This window comes from Parasteatoda tepidariorum, chromosome 4 (genome assembly GCF_982258835.1).
Source record: "Parasteatoda tepidariorum strain Cologne lab strain chromosome 4, Ptep-v5.0, whole genome shotgun sequence".
Classification (NCBI taxonomy): domain Eukaryota; kingdom Metazoa; phylum Arthropoda; class Arachnida; order Araneae; family Theridiidae; genus Parasteatoda; species Parasteatoda tepidariorum.
Genome location: NC_141758.1, coordinates 2,790,064 through 2,809,058, shown reverse-complemented (window position 1 = coordinate 2,809,058; position 18,995 = coordinate 2,790,064). Strand labels below are relative to the sequence as shown.

Genomic DNA, 18,995 nt, shown 5'->3' with positions numbered 1-18,995 from the left:
GTTTTACTAACTACAGTTAAAAGCTGAGTGAAAGAGTAATACTTACCCAATAATTACATGCAAAGGGTGAAAGGGCTATTTGTTCTCCTGCATAACCCATAAGCAGAGATGGAATTGGTTGGGGCTCACACTGATCTTCAGTACCTGAGAAACAAAAACAATATTAATCAAAATGCAACAGACATAATAGTAAGAAAGAACCATCTAAAGATAACTGATTTAAAAAGGCTATTTTTTCTGCTCGCTCAAAAGTAAGACCTTGATTAAAAACATTCATTTCATTTATTCTTGAATGAGTGTTCGGCCGAAAGTGTGCCTTGAATTATGTAAGCATTTATACAAGATTTGATATGTAACTTACAAAAGATGTTTTTTTTCCCTTCCATTTCTAGATACCAAATTTAATTATTGCACATTTTAATAAAATTTTAGTCATTTAACTGTATAGAGTTGTTAATTTTTTGCAATGGCTGCAGAACATTTGTAATTACTTGGGAGTCATAAAATGTTGAAATGCATTGAGTATTTTAACAAGAGAGAGAGAAATATACCTCGTGCAGCTAATCTGTGGAATTCTCTCCATGTGAGAGGGCCAGACACAACGTACGTCACATCCCATAGACGTTGATTGTTTTTCTTGTGGACAGCTAACTGTAGGAGTGGCTTCAAACTGTCCAAGTGGAGCATCATTTCATGACTTGAATGGGGTAAAGGACCTACAATTTCACACACAACTTCATTTATGTATGATAATCTTTTCAGGAAGTTTGCAAATGACTTTAAGATAAAGAAAGCAATGTTCGATCCATGTAGATAAGCTCTGGTATAACATTTAATACAATATATAGTTACAAATAAGGATGTCGGCAAATTAAATTAAATAATAATTACATTTAAATAACAACAAGACACATACATTTTTGAGTTGATTTTTATATAATAACAGGTTGCAGAGTTCTCCCTAGGAATAAAAAAGATCAGGGCACTTTCCTCACAGAAAAGGACACATAAGTTTTTAAAGGGCACTCACTACCACTGAAATTTATCAAAATGTGAAATATTATGTAATAATTGAATTTGATCCTCAACTTTGAAATTACCCTCTTTTACTTTTTTATGTGCATATTTAGCACAGTAATCCTAACTCATTATCCAAATAACAGAAAAATTTAACTTTTGAAAAATAACTAAAGGCAAGCTGAAAAAAATCTCTGTGTTTAAATCTTCAACAAAAAAGTTAAATTAAAAAAAAGGATTAATTGATAAACATTTTGAAAGATTCTTTTAAAATTTATTTTAAACTGAAAATTATGAAGGAAAAAAAACATTTAAAGGTAAAAAATTTAAAAGTATTAATTCAAAAAAATAATAGTAAAATTTTAAATCACAGAAAATGTGAATTATCTCAGGGGCCGAACATCATGCAAATTTTAACTATAAAACTAGACAACATAAGGAAAATTTAACTAAAATAAAGGAATAAAATTAAAGTAAAATAATTATCAATAACTAAAAAAATAAATCTGAAACAGGCTTTTTATTAAAACGGGCAGTTAAAAAAACAACCTTCTCATGAAAAAATAAAATAAAAAGACAGCGCTCTTAAGGGGTGGCAGCTTAATTTTACGAAAAAGGGCAGGTGGGACAGATGCAGGGATGCCAACTGCTCCCCTCTCTGGAAAAGTTTTAATAAATTGGTAGCGAATTAAATAGTATAACTTGCAAAATAAACATAGTTACGCTTACATTAAAAAGCAGTAACCAAATAGTTAATGCTTTTAGGTTGCATGCTATATGCAGGGTTGCCACAGAAAAAAAATTAACAAAATAGTTGCTTTTAGTAGCCTAAAGCATTAAAATAGTAGCCAAAAACTAGGAAAATATTGCTAGGAAAATAGTAGAACAAAAATTCATCAAAAATATGACTAAAATTTTGTTAATGACTTAAATGTCATATACCATCATCCATTCAGTCAAGTAGGTGGCAAATATGATAATTTTCATATAAATGTTTATATATATATATATATTATACCGTTAAAAAAAATTTTTTTTTTTTAAAAATTAAAAAAATTATGCATAATTTTTTAGCAATAATTATTTAAAAGGTGATCAAGAAATGAAATAGACTTACAATGGAATTTCTGCAGATTGAACGAAATAAAAAGTGAAGACTCAAATTTGCAATTCAAAATATTTAACATTTTTTATTTTTTAAGAAAAAAAAAACGTTCAGTGTGTTTAGGAACTATATAGCGGGGCGCAGATTTTTCACCAATTTATGCTTGAAAAAAAAAAACATCTCTAGGAGTACAATACTCCCAATAGTCTCCTTTTCTTGAAAATAGTTGCTTTTTTAGCCTTTTCAGGCAAAAAAAGTTGCCATAGTCGCCCTATGCCAAAAATAGTTGCTAATAGTTGCATTTTAGTCGCCTGTGGCAACCCTGTATATGATTCTTATAATTTTTTATATTTAGTGGTGGAATAATAAATTAAAAATACTAAACTAAAAATAACTTAAATTTCGTTACCGCTAGAAAATACTAGTTTGTAAAGCGGAGCAAGTTGGCATCTATGCAGATGCTTAGGGAGAACAATGATTTTGGTCTCAGATAAGAAACTAACTTAGATAAAAATTACATAGAATAAATATACTAAAATGAACTGAAAATCTTTTGTAGTCACATAAAATTAAAAAACTCATTTAACTGGTGAGATTTAATTAAACTACTCACTAGACTTATAAGGCCACTTGTGTAGGCAAGAGTACTTCATACTTTCATCAAGCTTACATGGCAACATGTTATTCTCTACATACATCTTAGCTTCTTCCAAAGCAAGGAAACACACTTCACATCCATCTAGAAGCTCTATATTGTTTCTGCTGGGAGCTTCCTTTTTCTCAGACAAATTGAACTTGTGGAACAGGCTGAATGCAGAAGTAAATGATTTGCATTGAATCTGGAGAAGGTCTATAATAAATGGAGACATACTCTCCAAGTGAGAACGTCCACCACGGGACTCCCTGTCGTGACCTCGAGTCACAGACGAGTACTCCACGCTGTCCGAGGCCGAACCGGTCACTTCCAACTCGTCCTCGTAAAATAGTCCCGAATCGGAACTCTTATGGCGGTGAATGACAGCACTAAAAGCACACGTACACTTGTATTGTGGTTCGTCATTCCACGTCGGTATCAGCGTGTTGGGCAAGTTGATGCCGGCGTCCGAGCCTCGGATGTTCATGTTACACACGCAAAGGCAACAAGAATCAAAATTATGATCCTTGTATACGTTGAGCAGTGAATCTGACAGCAGGATGTTGACAATCAAGGGGTGTACTTCAATGGCAGAGTTGGGGCCTATAGAGTGGAGGTTTCTGTTGAGGTAAGAGGGTGTGCTAGAGGCCGGAGAGACGGCTTCACAATTTGGTAAGATTAAACGAGAGTCATAAGTGTTTTCTTGAGAGTAAAAGTTGCTGTTTTGGTCATCGTATGGCACAGGTGAGTGACTGAAAAAAATAATAATGATTAAGAACAATAAGTAGTATCTTCCAAAAAATTAAATTAAAAACTACTTTGATTAGCATATAAGTTTGCAATTCAGAGAGTCATAGTAGACAAGAAAGTCGGAGCATAAAGCTGAAAATTTTAAGAGTCTCCACAAACCATGTATAAATTAAAGTTACAATAATTTGCAGAAGTCAGAATCTGTTGATTGTGAAATCCCACACACGACAATCCTTAATTGTGTGGGATTTCACATTAGCATGCATGTTTTTCAAATTTAACTTCGCATGCTACAAGATAAATGGCAATTACTTGAAAACAGAATAAAGTATAAAAGATTCTATTTTGTAAGAATCTGCTGATTTAGTCATTTATTTCTGAATAATCCTTCATTTATACATCAGGGTTTATTCTAAGTGGAGTATACGTGACACAATATCACATTCATCCTTTGGGACAAAATTAAGAACATACAAGCTTATAACTTCAAATTATTGAGGCACAAAAGATTCTTCAATTTTGACAAATGCACACACAAAGAAGAAATGAACTCACTTATATGAAGAGGCATGATGATTTTCTATGTGATCATCTTGAAGAGGAGCTTTTGTTGACCACGATGGTTTGTAAACTAAGTGTTCGTCTAGTGCATAGTTATGAAAAGGCCATGTAGTTAAGGCATCATATTTAGAAGATTCAAGAAATGTGTGAATTAGAGGAGGATTCCACACATCCACTTCCTGAAAGCAACATCCACAATCATACTCAATTTTTAAAATTATTAAAAAATAAAAAATTTATCTTGCAAGATTGGAATGTGTTCGTTTTACATTATAAATCTGCTTTTCTATCATTCATCTAAAAAATGATTGGTCAAAGTTAAATTTTTTTCCTCACATATAAATTTTACAAGGTTTCCATGAGAAATCTATTAAAAGCGATCATTACGAAGCATCCTACAAATTAAATAAATTAAAATCAGTCATCATTGGCATAGAATAGGCATTGTTAATCTATAGAATATTTCTTCAACCATGTCGTTCTCCTTCTTGTCTTGCCAGTTGAATACCCTGATTATTTAAAAATCCGTATTAATGGAGTATGGCTATCAAAGTTTTGAATGTCCTCCAGGTCTGCTACAAATAGTTTTTTGTTTAGCTAGTTCAAGTGTTGGGCTATTTATATTTAAATGACAAATATGCCCAACTAATCTCATTCTGTTTAACTTTATAAATTTTATTACAATAATGTCAGTACAAATTTTGTAAATATATGTATTTGTTCTTCGTTTTTAGCCATTACCTTCTTTGATTCTGCCAAAAACTGTTTGCAAGATCTTTTTTTCTTTTCCAATTGGCTTCTTATTTCTTTGGTAAAGTTCAAGTTTCCAAAGCACAGTAACAGTTTTCTATACTTTAGACTAGGGGTGCACAACCTTTTTGAGTGCAGGGCCACTTGCACAGCAGGTTGGCAAATGAAGGGCCGCACATGTATTGAGCCATGTTAATGACAAATGTAGTAATGTTAATTTAAACATTAGCGTTCTATTTTTTTTATCAATAAACTTAATAATATATTTGCAAAAAATTAAAAGGTGTTCCATTTTAAGAATTCATTCAAAAATAAAAAAACTTATACTTATTTTTTTACAAAAAAAAAAAAAAAATTGCTATTTTTATTATATTTACAATAGATTTATCAAAATAAATAAACATTGAAAAAAAACGTTTTTTTTTATCATATCATGTAATACGAAAATTCATTTTAGAATTACGAGGCGCATAAAGAAAGTAAGTTTCCCTATTTTCTTTTTTTTAAAAAAAGAACTCATACTTTCAGGAACATATTTATTGGCAACAAGTACAGCAATGTTTCAGCTATTTTTCAACATAGCTACCACCAGAACTGAGACACTTGTCATATCGTGGGATCAATTTTTGTATCCCTCTGTCGTAGAACTCTGCCGCCTGTAAATGGAACCAGCTCTTCGTCGTTGCCAAAACGCTCACCGGAGGACAGGAATTTCTTGAGGTGCAAGAAAACATGAAAATCGCTGGGAGTGGGCTGTAGGGTGGATGATCAAACAACTCCGAGCCAAATTTCGTCAAAACAGCTGCTGTGCGACGAGCCATCACCTCCTAGTCGATCTGTATGTGAAAGAGCATTGTCATGGAGGAGCACAACATCTGCAGTAAGCATTCCACGCCTCTTGTTTTGAATGGCACGTCACAATTTCCGCAGTGTTTCACAGTAACGGTCAGCGCTTACTGTTTCATGACGTGGTTCCATTCACAGGCGGCAGAGTTCTACGGCAGAGGGATACAAAAGTTGAACTCATGATACGACAAGTGTCTCAATTCTATGTTGCTATGTTGAAAAATAGCTGAAACATTGCTGTACTTGTTGCCAAAAAATATGTTCCTGAAAGTATGAGATCTTTTTTTAAAAAAAAATAGGGAAACTTACTTTCTGGATACGTCTCGTAAATTCTAATAAATAAAAAAAACTGCAATGCTCACAGAATGAAAGTAGGAAAAAATTTAGTCATAATTAAGTAATATAAATTCAAATTAAATATTTCAATTGAAGAAAATTTATAGGTTTTAAACAAAAGCCTAAAATAAAAACAAAACTGTGATAGTGTAGGAAAATAAAATTCAATGCTTATTAAATTGTAATGCACTTCATTATTTCATTTTATTAATTATTAGATTTTTTTATATTGTAAAAATTTTCCTTTTTTCTATCGAAAAAGATCACTTAAGCAACAAAAAATTGAAATCTAAACTACAAACAGTGAGCAGTTTAAAAATTCATGTTTTCCGCCATTTTATGAATTTCTCAAGTTGCAATAACATTGCATTTAAATTAGGGATGTAACGAGTATTTGGCCTTCAGTGAAAAATTCGGTTGGTTGAATGATCAGTCAAATATTCGGCAGAATATTTTTCAGAAATGCATTTTTCTAAGTTTTTTTTATTTTTGAATTTTTATAGATATTACTTTTTTTTAAAAATATAATCAGACAAGTCAATTTTGTCATTTTTTCGATACTTTGAGAATTGAGAAGGATTTTTTCCATTTTTTACTATTTTTATTATAACCCAGCATTTTAACAGAACGTCTCATACTATTAATTTATTATCACTCTTTCCCTGTACTGAAATATAAATAACCAGTAACATAGAAAAGTGTGATTTTCAGTATTAAAGTTTTGTTTTTGGAACTAAGAAAAATTTGTATTTTTCTGTTTTTCTTTTTTAGGCATTTTTATTATGACTCAGCATTTTTTTTTAAAAATAAAGTTATTAATAAAATTTTTTTACAGCAATTTTTTTTCTTCTAAAATTATGGCAAAGAGAAAAATTTAAATTGCGATTTTCAGCATAAGATTTTCAATTAAAAAATTAAGAATGTTTTTTTTAACTTTTTATTTTCTTTAAATAAAAAAAACTTTTTTTAGACGTTTTTATTACAAAGCAGTAATTTTTAATAGCATTTCTGTTGACTTAATTCTTTTTTCTTGGCTTTTTTTAGTAATTGGAAAACTGAGATGCTCAGCTTTAAAATTTTCTTTCAAAAATTAAGATTGATTTTTATGTTCTGTGTTTCGCATTTCGACATTTTCAAAATCGTTCTTGATTGGCCTTATTTTTTAGAGTTAATTTATGAATACGCTTTTCCAGGAAATATTATTCTGAGCATTGAAATTTTAGTTTCAGTGTGGCTATGCTGCTAAAAGATTTTGCTATTTGGCCCCAAGTGTACGGCGTTCAGTCGATTTTTCTTTCTCTTTTTTTTTTGCCGAATATTTGGTTTTTGACCAAATCACAATTCATTACCACATTCGACCAAATCATATTCCTTGCGGGAAAAAAAATGAAGGAAAAATAAATAGGATTTACGATAAAACTGCACCGAAATACCGTATCAAAAGGTGATTATTTAATTGCACGATTAACAATAATGTGTCGTAATAACATCATAGCTAAATAACGGGATCGTCAAAATCACGTGGAAAAATATAGAAATAATTGGGGGGGGGGAATTATTTATATTTATGCTGAACTCAGCACGAATAAAGCGTGTCAAATGAACGATTTAAAATTTGCATGCCATAATAGAATAATTGGAATTTTTTATGATACGTGGGAACGCATAGCAATAACTGTCTAAAAAAATTGCTGAAAAAAAAAAGAATTGCAAAAAAAAAAGATAAAAAATCACTTAGATTTAAGATAAAATCATCTCAAATAAAGTGCACCAAAAAGTGATTAATTAAATGAGCGATCTAAAACTCGCGTCGTAATAAAAATTCGGGATTTAAAAAAAATAATTTATATTTACGATAAAATCGGCTTAAAGAAAGCGTGTTAAACGTACATTTACTAAAGAATCTGTTAAAATTGATTGTGTCAAAACGTGATGACTTAAAAGTGGGATTAAAAATTGAAATTTTTAAAATTTTTTTTATTGCGTTTAGAAGCTCTCGCGGGCCGCACTTCAGTAGTCGAAGGGCCGCATTTGGCCCGCAGGCCGCAGGTTGTGCACCCCTACTTTAGATATTGTATCTCTTTTTTGGTATAAAAACTATGAAGTTATAAAAAAGAGATTTATTAGTATAAACAAAGCTGCTAAATTGTTGAAGATTAAAGATAAATCCGCGAAAGTAAATCTAAATCCAAACAATCAATGTACCATTTCATCCCCAGCAAGTAGCAAATTGTTCATTTAGGGTGGCCACAAATACACAGAAAAATATTCTTATTTTCTCCGTCTCATTTTATCAATTTCCCTAATAATTTTATAACACATTTAAATTTTATTATTAATTTTTCAGTTTTGCTTCTTAGTGAGCATAAAATACACTTTTACTTACAATTGAAATTGAAAATAAATAATTCTTAATAAAATTATTAACCTAAGCAAACACATAGCTCGAAAGGAATCAGATATATAGCAGTAAAAAGATATAATGGTGAAAACACACATTTTATTTAATGTTGCTGCTATTTATGCCAGAACAAAGGTAACAGATAAGAGTAAGTTTTAGTCAATGTGGGAAACATTTGTTATCAGTTAAAATAAATGTCCATACTAAAAAACTGTTCAATTGATTCAATTGTGTAATATTTTTTGAGTAAATGTTAAATAAACTCTTATATAATTTATTAAATATAATAAATAAAATTGTAATAACAAAGCACAAAAAACAAAACAAAAACATTTAGCTGATGTCTATTGATATGAATTGAACTAAAATTGAGCAATAGATGATAAAAATATATTTCACAATTTGTACCATAAACTCAAACTTTTTCCGGGCAATTTTCGAATTCTTACACAATGATAAAGTTCTCTGACTTTGGCCTATTCTGTGGCTACCCAGATTAAAAAAAAAAAACTCAAATACAAGATACAGCTAAACATATTAGCAAATATTGCTGGAAAAATCTTTTATGATCTTGGAACGATTGGGCGATGGTTTAATAGGAAACAACCTTAATACATGATTTGCAAGGCTAAGGTGGTGCAATGAAAAGACAAAGTTATCTCGCAAATGTAACGTAGCAGTAAAATTAAATTTACTTTGATTGGACCACTCAACATAAAAAGTTCTTGTTAAAACTTTAAGGGTACACAAGTTAAAATTTTAAGAGTGGCACTATGTTTTCTGAACTATGCCAAAATAAAGTCCTTTTGTTCTTTGTGTAACATTAGTTATTTTATCAAGTGCATCCATAATGAAACAAAAATGTAAAAATTTGTTTTTAAACCAAATGTGTCAAATTTAGTGAATCATTTATAAAAATATCTTGTAGTATGAAAATAGTATACAGTTATATTATTTGCATTTTTATGCAAAGATAAATATTTAACGTTTATCATTCAGCAATCATTTTATATTGCAATTTTATTACACAGTAATGATTCTACATTTTCTGCATTGCAAAATGTAAGGCGACGATGCTTTAAAAAATGCTATTATAATCCTTTGTTTTGTCACTTGTAATTTTTAGAGCTAGCAGACTTACTAATAATTTTAACAGCAATCAGAAGTACAATAATACAGAAGTGATATGTATATAGTTAGGGTTTACGAAATTCAAATAGCACAATTTTAAGATGCGTATACAACATAATTTTATATAGGTATATAATACTAATAAAAATATGTGCAAAATTTTTTTGAAAAAAAAAAAAATTAACACTTAAGGTACTAAATTAAAAATTATTCAAAGCTGAACTTATACACTTCATTATAAAATTAAATTGATTACTTGGAATTTATGTTCTTGTTTTTTTGGTTTAATTAGAACTAGCCCCTGTTGCTTTTTTATCAATCTGTATGTGAATCATTAAATATTTTCGCCAACACCATTTCAGTTCATGATATTTTTCTTTTCCATAAGGAGCAAAGATAAAGGTTAAGAACAGCTTGTTGGATATAGAAAAGATTAAATTTCTTTGCTTTTTAATTCTTGTTTCTATCAATTCGTTTTCGTTTTTTATTTATTGTTTTTTTTTTAGAATTGTTTAAGGAGTAGGAAAAAAATATTGTAGATTTGTTACAAACTACAAAATTTCATAATTCTCGGTAGTTAAGGGAAATAACAGATTATCAGAGAAATTCTCAAAAATCATAATTTTTATTACTCAACGATAAGGACTAAGCTTGAGGATGAAGTCGCAATGTGATAAATCATATAAGTTGGCACCTCTGCAATCATTCCTTCTTTAAAATGCATTGAGTTTGATACATATAGCATAGTCAAGCAAAACAAGTAGAAGAGCACTTACTTCGATTTGGAAAGGGAAAATGCTGTGGTCCTCCTCCTCTTTTAAGGCATCACCGAAATCAACTGTGGCACTTTCAGTTCCTACCTGAGGACCATAGGGTGAAGGCACTGCATTTTGTTCCAGAGAAGGCGGAGTTGGGTACATTCTCAACAGCTCTACAACACAATATTGAAATCACAATTTTTAATAAAGCATATTTTGACTAAGCTATTTCACCCACAAAAATAGAAAAAAAAGACACACTTTAAATGCCTTTCCATTTTTAAGTTACATATTTATATCTAGATAAAAATAATTAGCTGGCTTTAAAAATCGGAATAACATTTAAGCTAAAAAAAAAAAAATTATAATTTGATGAGATTTTCTCATCTAGATGTATATTAAAAGCAATGTTAATTAATAATCAATCAACAGTTCTAAATTTTCGAAAATTTTTATAAATCCAAACACTGCAGTGTTGGTTTTGAAAAACGCCACAAGTACCAGTTTTATTGAACTACTTTTAAGATTATATCTGAAACAAAGAGACTAGTTGAACGGGTGGCACAACGGTGAAATGATGCTTTTTGTTTAATGTTTATTTAAATACTTAATTTGAATATGTTTTAAAAATTATGATTAAAAAAATCCCCAGTGTTTCTGAGTATTTCTTTGCAAACTGCATCATTTTATTGTAAATAGTTTAGAAATTATAAAGTTTTAAAAATTAAACTGACTTTTTCATCACCCAGTATATATATATACATAGTTATATAATGCTTTTTCATTAATAAAAAAAAAGATTCAAATAAACAGGACTCGACATATTTTCAAAAAATTAAAGTATTTAACTACTTTATTTTTAAAAAAATTAATCATTCAAGAACGTAATCACAATTTAGTTTTAGGTCTGAACCAGATTTTCAGATAATTTTGAGGTACACACATCACCCAACTATGGTACAGGAGTTTTCAGGGCTCTCATTTTTCAAGGCTCTGTCTTATAATCGCCATGGTAGGAATACCATGTAATTTTGACTTGGGAAAGATGACGTAGACGACGCTTGAGATAGTACACCTCTCTCCAAATTTTGACAAAATCAAAAGTCCACACTCTAAGCCAAAACAGATTTTTTTTAACATGCACCTTGTAACAAGTGTTGTTCGGTCAATGTCAAAGATTGAACTCATGGCCATAGCTCTCCTCCAATGGTGTGAGTGATGCATTAACCGACCATGCAGCAGAAGCGCTATTTTTGAAGATCAAATATAAAAAGAAACATAAAAACAGTCATCCTCCCATACTCTTAAACAATCTGAATCCGACCAATTAGAACGAAAATGTTTTACTTACTTAGTATTAAAAAGACAGACACAATTAAAAATAATAATAAATCAATAAAATGTCTATTTACCTATTTTTCCTGAATATTCATCAAAAGAAATAAGTTTTGAAGGAGTATGAGGCATTTCCACCTATGGAAAAATCCGAGAGCATCATTATAATTTTTTTCAAACAAGTATTATCAATCATTTTTCAACAAGATTATTTATTATTATTTTTATGTTAAATTTTAAATGCATCTAAAAACTTAGAGCAAAAATAAATAGAATATGAAAATTGCATAAAATGCATATTTGTAAAAGCAATAAATATATTGAAAAAGTGTGCATTATCAAATTAATCTTTAAATCAAATTAAAAGTTCATAATGAGAGTGAAAAGCAAGTTTAAAAAAAAACTTACTGCACAGTAAATTAAATTAGGCATTTTAAAGTTATGTAATTTTTTTTTTAATAGTACAGTAGGGAACCGATTATCCGGAACGATCGGGACCATCGCTATTCCGGATAACTGATTTTTCCGGTTTTCTGAATCGCTACAAAAAGCCGTTTTTTTATTGTTAAACCCAACTAAAAAAAATTTTTTTTTGGAAATAATCTTAAAAAGAAGAAAAAACGATAGAGTAATACACTAATGATTATTTCCAAAATGATGGTGTCCCGCAGTGGACTGATCGTTAAGACACGGTTCCCAGCAGATCACCGAGGTCAAGCATCACTGGCTGCGGGTGGGTGACCACTTTGATCAGTCTGCGTAGGGACCGAGGGTGTGCGGTATTGGTCCTCGTTAAACTGTTCTACCGTAAAGTGCTCGACTTCGCGTGCAGGTCGTCGGGCTACCAAAGCGGGGGTGCCATCCCCTCTGCGGAGGATCAAAATTGTGATGGCATGTCTTCGGATCATCCTCAGGAATGTTTCCCAGACCGTCGCCAATAGCCCATTGTGCAGCTCTTGTGCGACGTAAATGAACAAATCAAAACCAAAATGATGGTAAGGTAAACATCTTTCAAAAAAGAACAAAAAATCCTAAAATCTTATGAGGAAAAAAAATTTTTTTTTTTAAAATGGCAGGAAAATTTATCGAATTTCGTTCCGGTTTTTTGGTTTTCCGATTTCCGGATAACGGGTTCTGTACTGTACATCCAAACTTGTTTACAATGAAATTATAGAGAACAAAGGTAATTCACATCTTAAGTCAGTAAGCCTAAACAAACTAAAACTAGGCAAAAAAAATACTCAACTAGAATGCAGCTTTTACATTAACTAATTTTGCTTCAACCCTTATTTCGCCCCTTTTTAAAGCTTAATATAGGCATCATAGTGAACCAAAGATTTAAAAAAAAAAAAAAACAGAACAGATATTATTTAGTATAGTTTTAATATTTCATACTATTTTTAAATACAGCATATGACAAAGTAAAAAAAAGTTATCTACTTAAATAAAAAAGGCAAAATTTTATCAAAAAGGAATTTAAAAAAATATATAAAAAAAAGCTTTTTCTAATTTTAGAGTTACTTGCTCAGGACAGAAAGTTTTAACAGTTTTCAAAATAATTTTATAAATAGTGTACCGAACAACCCATTAGAGTTTGAGATAAAAATATTTTAAAAATTTATAATACTGTTCCATGGCAAATATTCCCTTAGACCAATATTCAATTAAAAATTGGCATTCAGGGTCAAGATTTCCTCAATCAAATGATTTTAAAATACGGTTTCAATAATCTTGAAATTAAAACATAATTCATATGCCACTTAGCACTTTTGTACAACAATATTTAGTACAACAGTACTACATGCGTTTACTGAAAATAGCAAACGAGCATATAATACCTGAATTCATTACCATCAAAATTTGATAATACAAAGTATTTACATTTTTTTCATAAAAACACTGACTTTCAAAAACTTTAAAATAATGAAGCCTGCGGTTATGATGAGTTAACGGTCCCTAAGCTTAAACAACAGACTTTAGAGAAAAGAAAATTTATTAGAATCCTCTGATTCTTCAAATAAATTATTTTAAAATACGCATTTGTATTCATAGGAAATACAATGTTCTGAATATGCACAAAATATTTTTTTCAAGAATATCAAATAACCTCTACCATTTAAACACATTAACTCGGAATTCCTAAAACCTCTTATATACTCCTTTCTTTGATTGATCGAAAAACTGCCCAGTTTTTAGCATGAAACTATTTTAAGGAAACTTCTTTTGTGTCCTTTTCACACTCCTTCAAATTCAAGTTTTTTTAATTATATTTCTAATTAGTAAAATCATTCCAAAATGCATACTAAATTTTAATTTTGAGCGATTCATAACAAGTCAACTGAGAAATCTCACAATGCATCTCATGAAACCCACTAACTGAGAGGGCCAGCAATAAACGGAGATCTTGTAGGAAGGGAAGTATCAATATCACCTTCATTTATTTTGTTATTAAGTAATTATTTTTTGTTGTTGAGCTGATCTTGTTGATGTTACTGTATCCAATACGATGATTAATAATTGAATTGAATCTAACAAAGTCTTCTTCACAAGCATTCAAATTTAGGCTTTAATGTTTGATATAAAATTCAAATATATATATATAAAAGACTTAATAAACAAGTTATGTTTATTCAGTACTTGCCAAGAACATTGGCTTAAAACATTGTGGACAGCTAGAACGTCTGAGCTGATAGCTTTGTACCTGTTATTGCTTATCTACATACAACTTTCGATCAATTTAATTCAAACCTATGTCGTGTTTTTAAACCTTTTTCTAATTAAATGAAATTTCCCTAAGCAATCATATACTTTCTTAGAAGAAATAATTTTCAAGAAGTTAATGAAAGATTTGCTGTTAAATCCAATATATGCTTGTTACAACATGGCTTTATGTACGTTTTATCAACACCAAACAAACCAATTATAAAAAAATAAACTTGTTTAAATAGAGCTCACAGTAAACAAGTTTGCCTGCATATTTTCATGATTATTACAGGGATTTGTCTAAATTTTTTGACGTGCAAAAATTCAACATTCAAATAGTACGAGTTGATTGTAGGACTTTGAAACACTCAATACTTTTTCAGTTATAAACATATGCTCAAAAAAACTGAAATTGACTGTTTTTCAATGAAATAGAAGTTAATACTAAGAAAAAAAGCCCTGGGAAAATTAACAATAGAATTTTTTTATTTTATTAAAATGGCACTAGAAAGATTATTTTTGCTTCGTGATGACTACAACAATGCAAAGTTTTAACAAGTTACATTAAAATGATTTATAAAATGTTCTATGAACACTGATTTTAGTGCCTAAAATACAATTAACAATACTTTCAGTGCAAAAAATACAAAAGCAATACTTTGAAATTTTAGAAAAAAATTACACAAAAACTTATTATTGTTCTATTTGAATGAAAGCTGTTTTATGATTATCTGTGATCTATCATTTAAACTAGTATTTATGGAAAGTTGCAATAATTTCTAACTATTTATTTTTCTTCAAAATGTTTTTATATTTTCAATTAATATAGGTAAATAATATAATTTAATTAAAAAGAGAAACTAACAATTGAAAAAAATCTGAGCAAAACTTTCAAAGAAAGCACTGCTCAAAAGTAATTAAGTACAGTTGAACCTCAATTAATCATTTCAACATTTGTTTTCCCACATATAGAATATAGTTTTAATGTGGTCAGGTTGCAAATGTTCAGTTCTTTTAACATTAGTTATACCTTTTCAGATCGTTTTTCAAACTAGCAGGAAAAAAAATTGAAGGTATTTTGTTTTGAGAAGCTAATTAAGAACACTGATATGATGAAGAAATTGTTAGTTTTGTTACGGTTGAGGGTCAAAACCTTAAACATTATGTTTGATGCTTAGATATAAGCTGATAAAATTACTAAACTTATGGTGTAATGTCCATTAGATTAAAGGTAGCAGAAGAGGTACAAAATGAAAGAGAAAAGAAGAAGTTCCCAATATTTTTAAATTTTCAAATATTCTACATTAAATACTTTTGCAAAAATGTTTTTAGTTAAATTTTTCATACTTATTGCAAATTAATTAGTTTTCAAGTTCATTATTTCTTATACTTTTATAAATCCTTATTATATTTCATGTTGACCGTATTTGTTGTTTTCTAGTATTGATTGTTTGTCAAGGGTGGTGTAACAAAAAAAGACCAATTGAAGTTCTACTGTGCTACATTAAACAATCAGTGCTTAAATACACTGTTATTTAAAAAAAAAATAGCCTACATTATCTTCTCCATCAGAGGAAGAAGTATCAAAAATGTTGTCCAGATCGTGTAAGGAGACGGCTAAGTCTTCTTCACGTATGAACTTTGGTCCACATGATTTGGAGGCAGCTGGAGACAGTGTCTGCTCTACATCTTCTGACATCTGAGAAGGCATCTCTGGGATGGGAGTGATGGGAGTTGGAATAGAAAGTGGAGACGGTATACTCGGTAAACTGAATTTTTCATCCTTGAAACACACAGGAATCAATATATATATATTTTTTCAATTACAGTGAGCAAAATATATCACACTGTATAGAGCAAAATTAGGAAATTTTGTCACAAACTAGGGCTCAGTAATAACGATTTTAATGTGGTGAACACTTTTTCAAAAATAAAAATTCTTAACTTTAATTTTAAAAAACTATTGTTATCAATGTAAAGTATTTCTAACAATATGGTAAACATTAGAACTTTCATTTCTAAAAAGAAGAAAAACTTTCCCAACCTCTCTAAAAAAATTCATGTAAAATTTTTACTAATAGAATTTAGGATTTGAGTTTTTGAACCAACAATGTAGCACATAAAATTTTTTGTTTGTTTATTAACAAAGATACATTTTTTTCCCTTATGAAATAAAACTGAAATAAATAGAATTATATTAATTAGATTACTTTTAAATATTATCTACCATAAATTAAAAAAAAAAGTAATATGCCATTAACTTGAACAAAACCTTTGAAAATCATATTCAGTCCTTCTGCAATTATGAACCAGCGTAAAATACAATTTTCATGCACGATTACAGGTTTTTTTACATCAAAAATAATACAAGAAGTTAAAAATATTTATTTTGGAGTAAATTGGGTGGGCAAAAATGTAGTGATGGGTTAGCGATTAACAAATAAATTTTCTAACTCCATATTTTATATTTAATTAGTGTAGATCGTTAATTTTGCCCTACATCACACTGTATTAAAAATTAATAATTGTTTCACAATTCAGATTTGTATGCACTGTATGCATATATTCCAGGATTAAAATAAACAAACAGTAGGCATATAAATATAAAACTCAGCAAATTATGTTATCAATTATAAATATGTGAAAACAATACAATTCTAATAAAGCTCAATATATCTAGAAAAAAAAAACATTTTGGTAATGGTTACACAAAATCTCATGATTTAAAAAAAAATATCAAATTTAGAACAAAATGACAGATACCAGACATTAAGGTATTCATTACTTATATAATATTTAACCAATAACAACATAATATTTTACTAATAGCAATATAATACTTAAATTTTATATAATTCTTTTTATAAAGAATATTTTTTTTTAAAAAATAATCTAAAATCTGCAATATCATTAAGCACCCACTTTTTTAGGTGATATAATTTTCACAATTTACAACTGGTCTATTTAAAAACTTATTTCTATATAGAGAAAGTGTTAAAACAACAATAATATATCTGTTGAAAGTTTGCATGTCGATACATTCTTTTAGAAAACAATTGTTACAAAAATATTAATACAGTCGAACTCGTTTATTACGAGCTCTGATCGAAGCCAGTTCTTAGATTTAACTAGAAATTTTTTATTAATAACTGGCTAAATGCTAAAAAGCCTACACAAAACCATGTTATTTATACAGCATTCTTCTTAAACTTCTTGAAAAACTATTTTATTGAAGCTGTCAGAAAAAAGTACTAGGCTGTTGGTGGATATTTCATTCAGATTGCGCAGGTAAACAACAAATCGAAAGAACATTCCTCTTATCATGAATCACACAATTGTAATAATTTATAGCTATTCAAACCATTTAATTCCATATCACAACATCATCTATAATCTGATTGTAATAAATAGAGTCTGACAGGAGGTAAGCGATGAACAGAAACAACGTTAAGTTCCTCAAATGATTTGTCATAAATCACACAATTGCAAAGCATTTAATAGACTTCACATTAATTGTTGCACATGCAACTATGGACATGTTTCTAACCAAATGTTTTTAAAACACAGAATCTGACAGTGATGGGGAAGAAATAGTTAAACTCAAATCCTCCATAAATAAAGATGTTAGACCGTAAACTTTTCTTGATTCGAAAGAAGTTACAGATAATGTATTTTGTTTTATATATTGATTACAAAAAAAAGAATCTCAAATATTTTTCAGATGAGCAAAAACAAAAAATAATGAAAAAAAACTATTTTATACAGTTTCTAGTTCTTTTTTTTTATACATTATAATTTAATTTTTGTTTCAGATATTAATTTTCGGCCAACTCAAATTTAGGAAGCAAAGTGTCACAATACCCTACAATCTCGTAATGAACGAGTTCGACTGTGTGCGATAAAGTAATTGCAAGACTTTTAAGCTTAAAATGCAGTAAAATAAGTTTTTATTTTTTAAAAAAAATGTGAATTTATATTAGTATACTTTCAGACTATTCCACATCAATTAAAAAAAAAAAAAAGAGAAAAAATTTCAACAAAAAAAAATTTCTGTCAATTTTTTTACATATACAAATGAAAGCACATTTAGAAAAATGTATATCTGCTACCATAAAAAAGTAAAGTCACTTTCAATTATTTTTGGATTCTTATTACTTTTGTGATTTCAATTTTTTTTAATAAAAAGACATAATAAAATTCTTTACTTTTTCAATCTTGTGTCGAAATCCTTTACCAGAGGGTGCCGTTTCATCAAATTCAGTGAATTCGTAGGGATCTCTGGGAGTGCAAGGCACGTTTTCGTCGAACTCGTATACGTTGTTTCTCTCGATATCACAGAAAGTTTCATCCGGTTCAACCTTGATGAAGTCAGGAAGATTTGGCAGACTTGAAAGACACTTTCTTTTGGCATTAGGGTGTTGCCTATTAATTAATTTAATGAGAAGAGGTTACATTGAATGAAACTCAAAGGAAAACTAAAATTTCACAGTTATAATCAGAGATGCTCATGTCTGATAGCTTCCAAAGTGTACCACAAGGACTTATTTGTAAATAATTGCAAGTTATAGTCTGCCAACCATAAGGTCAGCTCCCATCCTAAGTAATAGCACTTTCAATGATAATTGTCAGAGAGTACTTGATTATTTCTTTTAAAGCAAGTGGTAGCTT

The 18,995-nt window shown here is 29.4% G+C and overlaps 1 protein-coding gene across 3 annotated transcripts in view; it reads right to left on the bottom strand.

The window, feature by feature from the left end:
* LOC107444514 (mediator of RNA polymerase II transcription subunit 13) overlaps positions 1–18,995 on the bottom strand; it is an 85,653-nt gene that overhangs the window by 33,766 nt on the left and 32,892 nt on the right. For 2 of the 3 annotated variants that reach the window (XM_016058669.4, XM_016058677.4), the window contains exons 10-17: positions 18,533–18,749; positions 15,883–16,110; positions 11,702–11,762; positions 10,308–10,462; positions 4,062–4,246; positions 2,736–3,508; positions 552–716; positions 47–144 (exon numbers count right to left, since the gene is read on the bottom strand). In XM_016058669.4, coding sequence (XP_015914155.1) covers positions 47–144; positions 552–716; positions 2,736–3,508; positions 4,062–4,246; positions 10,308–10,462; positions 11,702–11,762; positions 15,883–16,110; positions 18,533–18,749 — 1,882 coding nt within the window. The remainder of the gene's footprint in view (positions 1–46; positions 145–551; positions 717–2,735; positions 3,509–4,061; positions 4,247–10,307; positions 10,463–11,701; positions 11,763–15,882; positions 16,111–18,532; positions 18,750–18,995) is intronic. The other variant, XM_071181906.1, reaches the window with a different exon arrangement.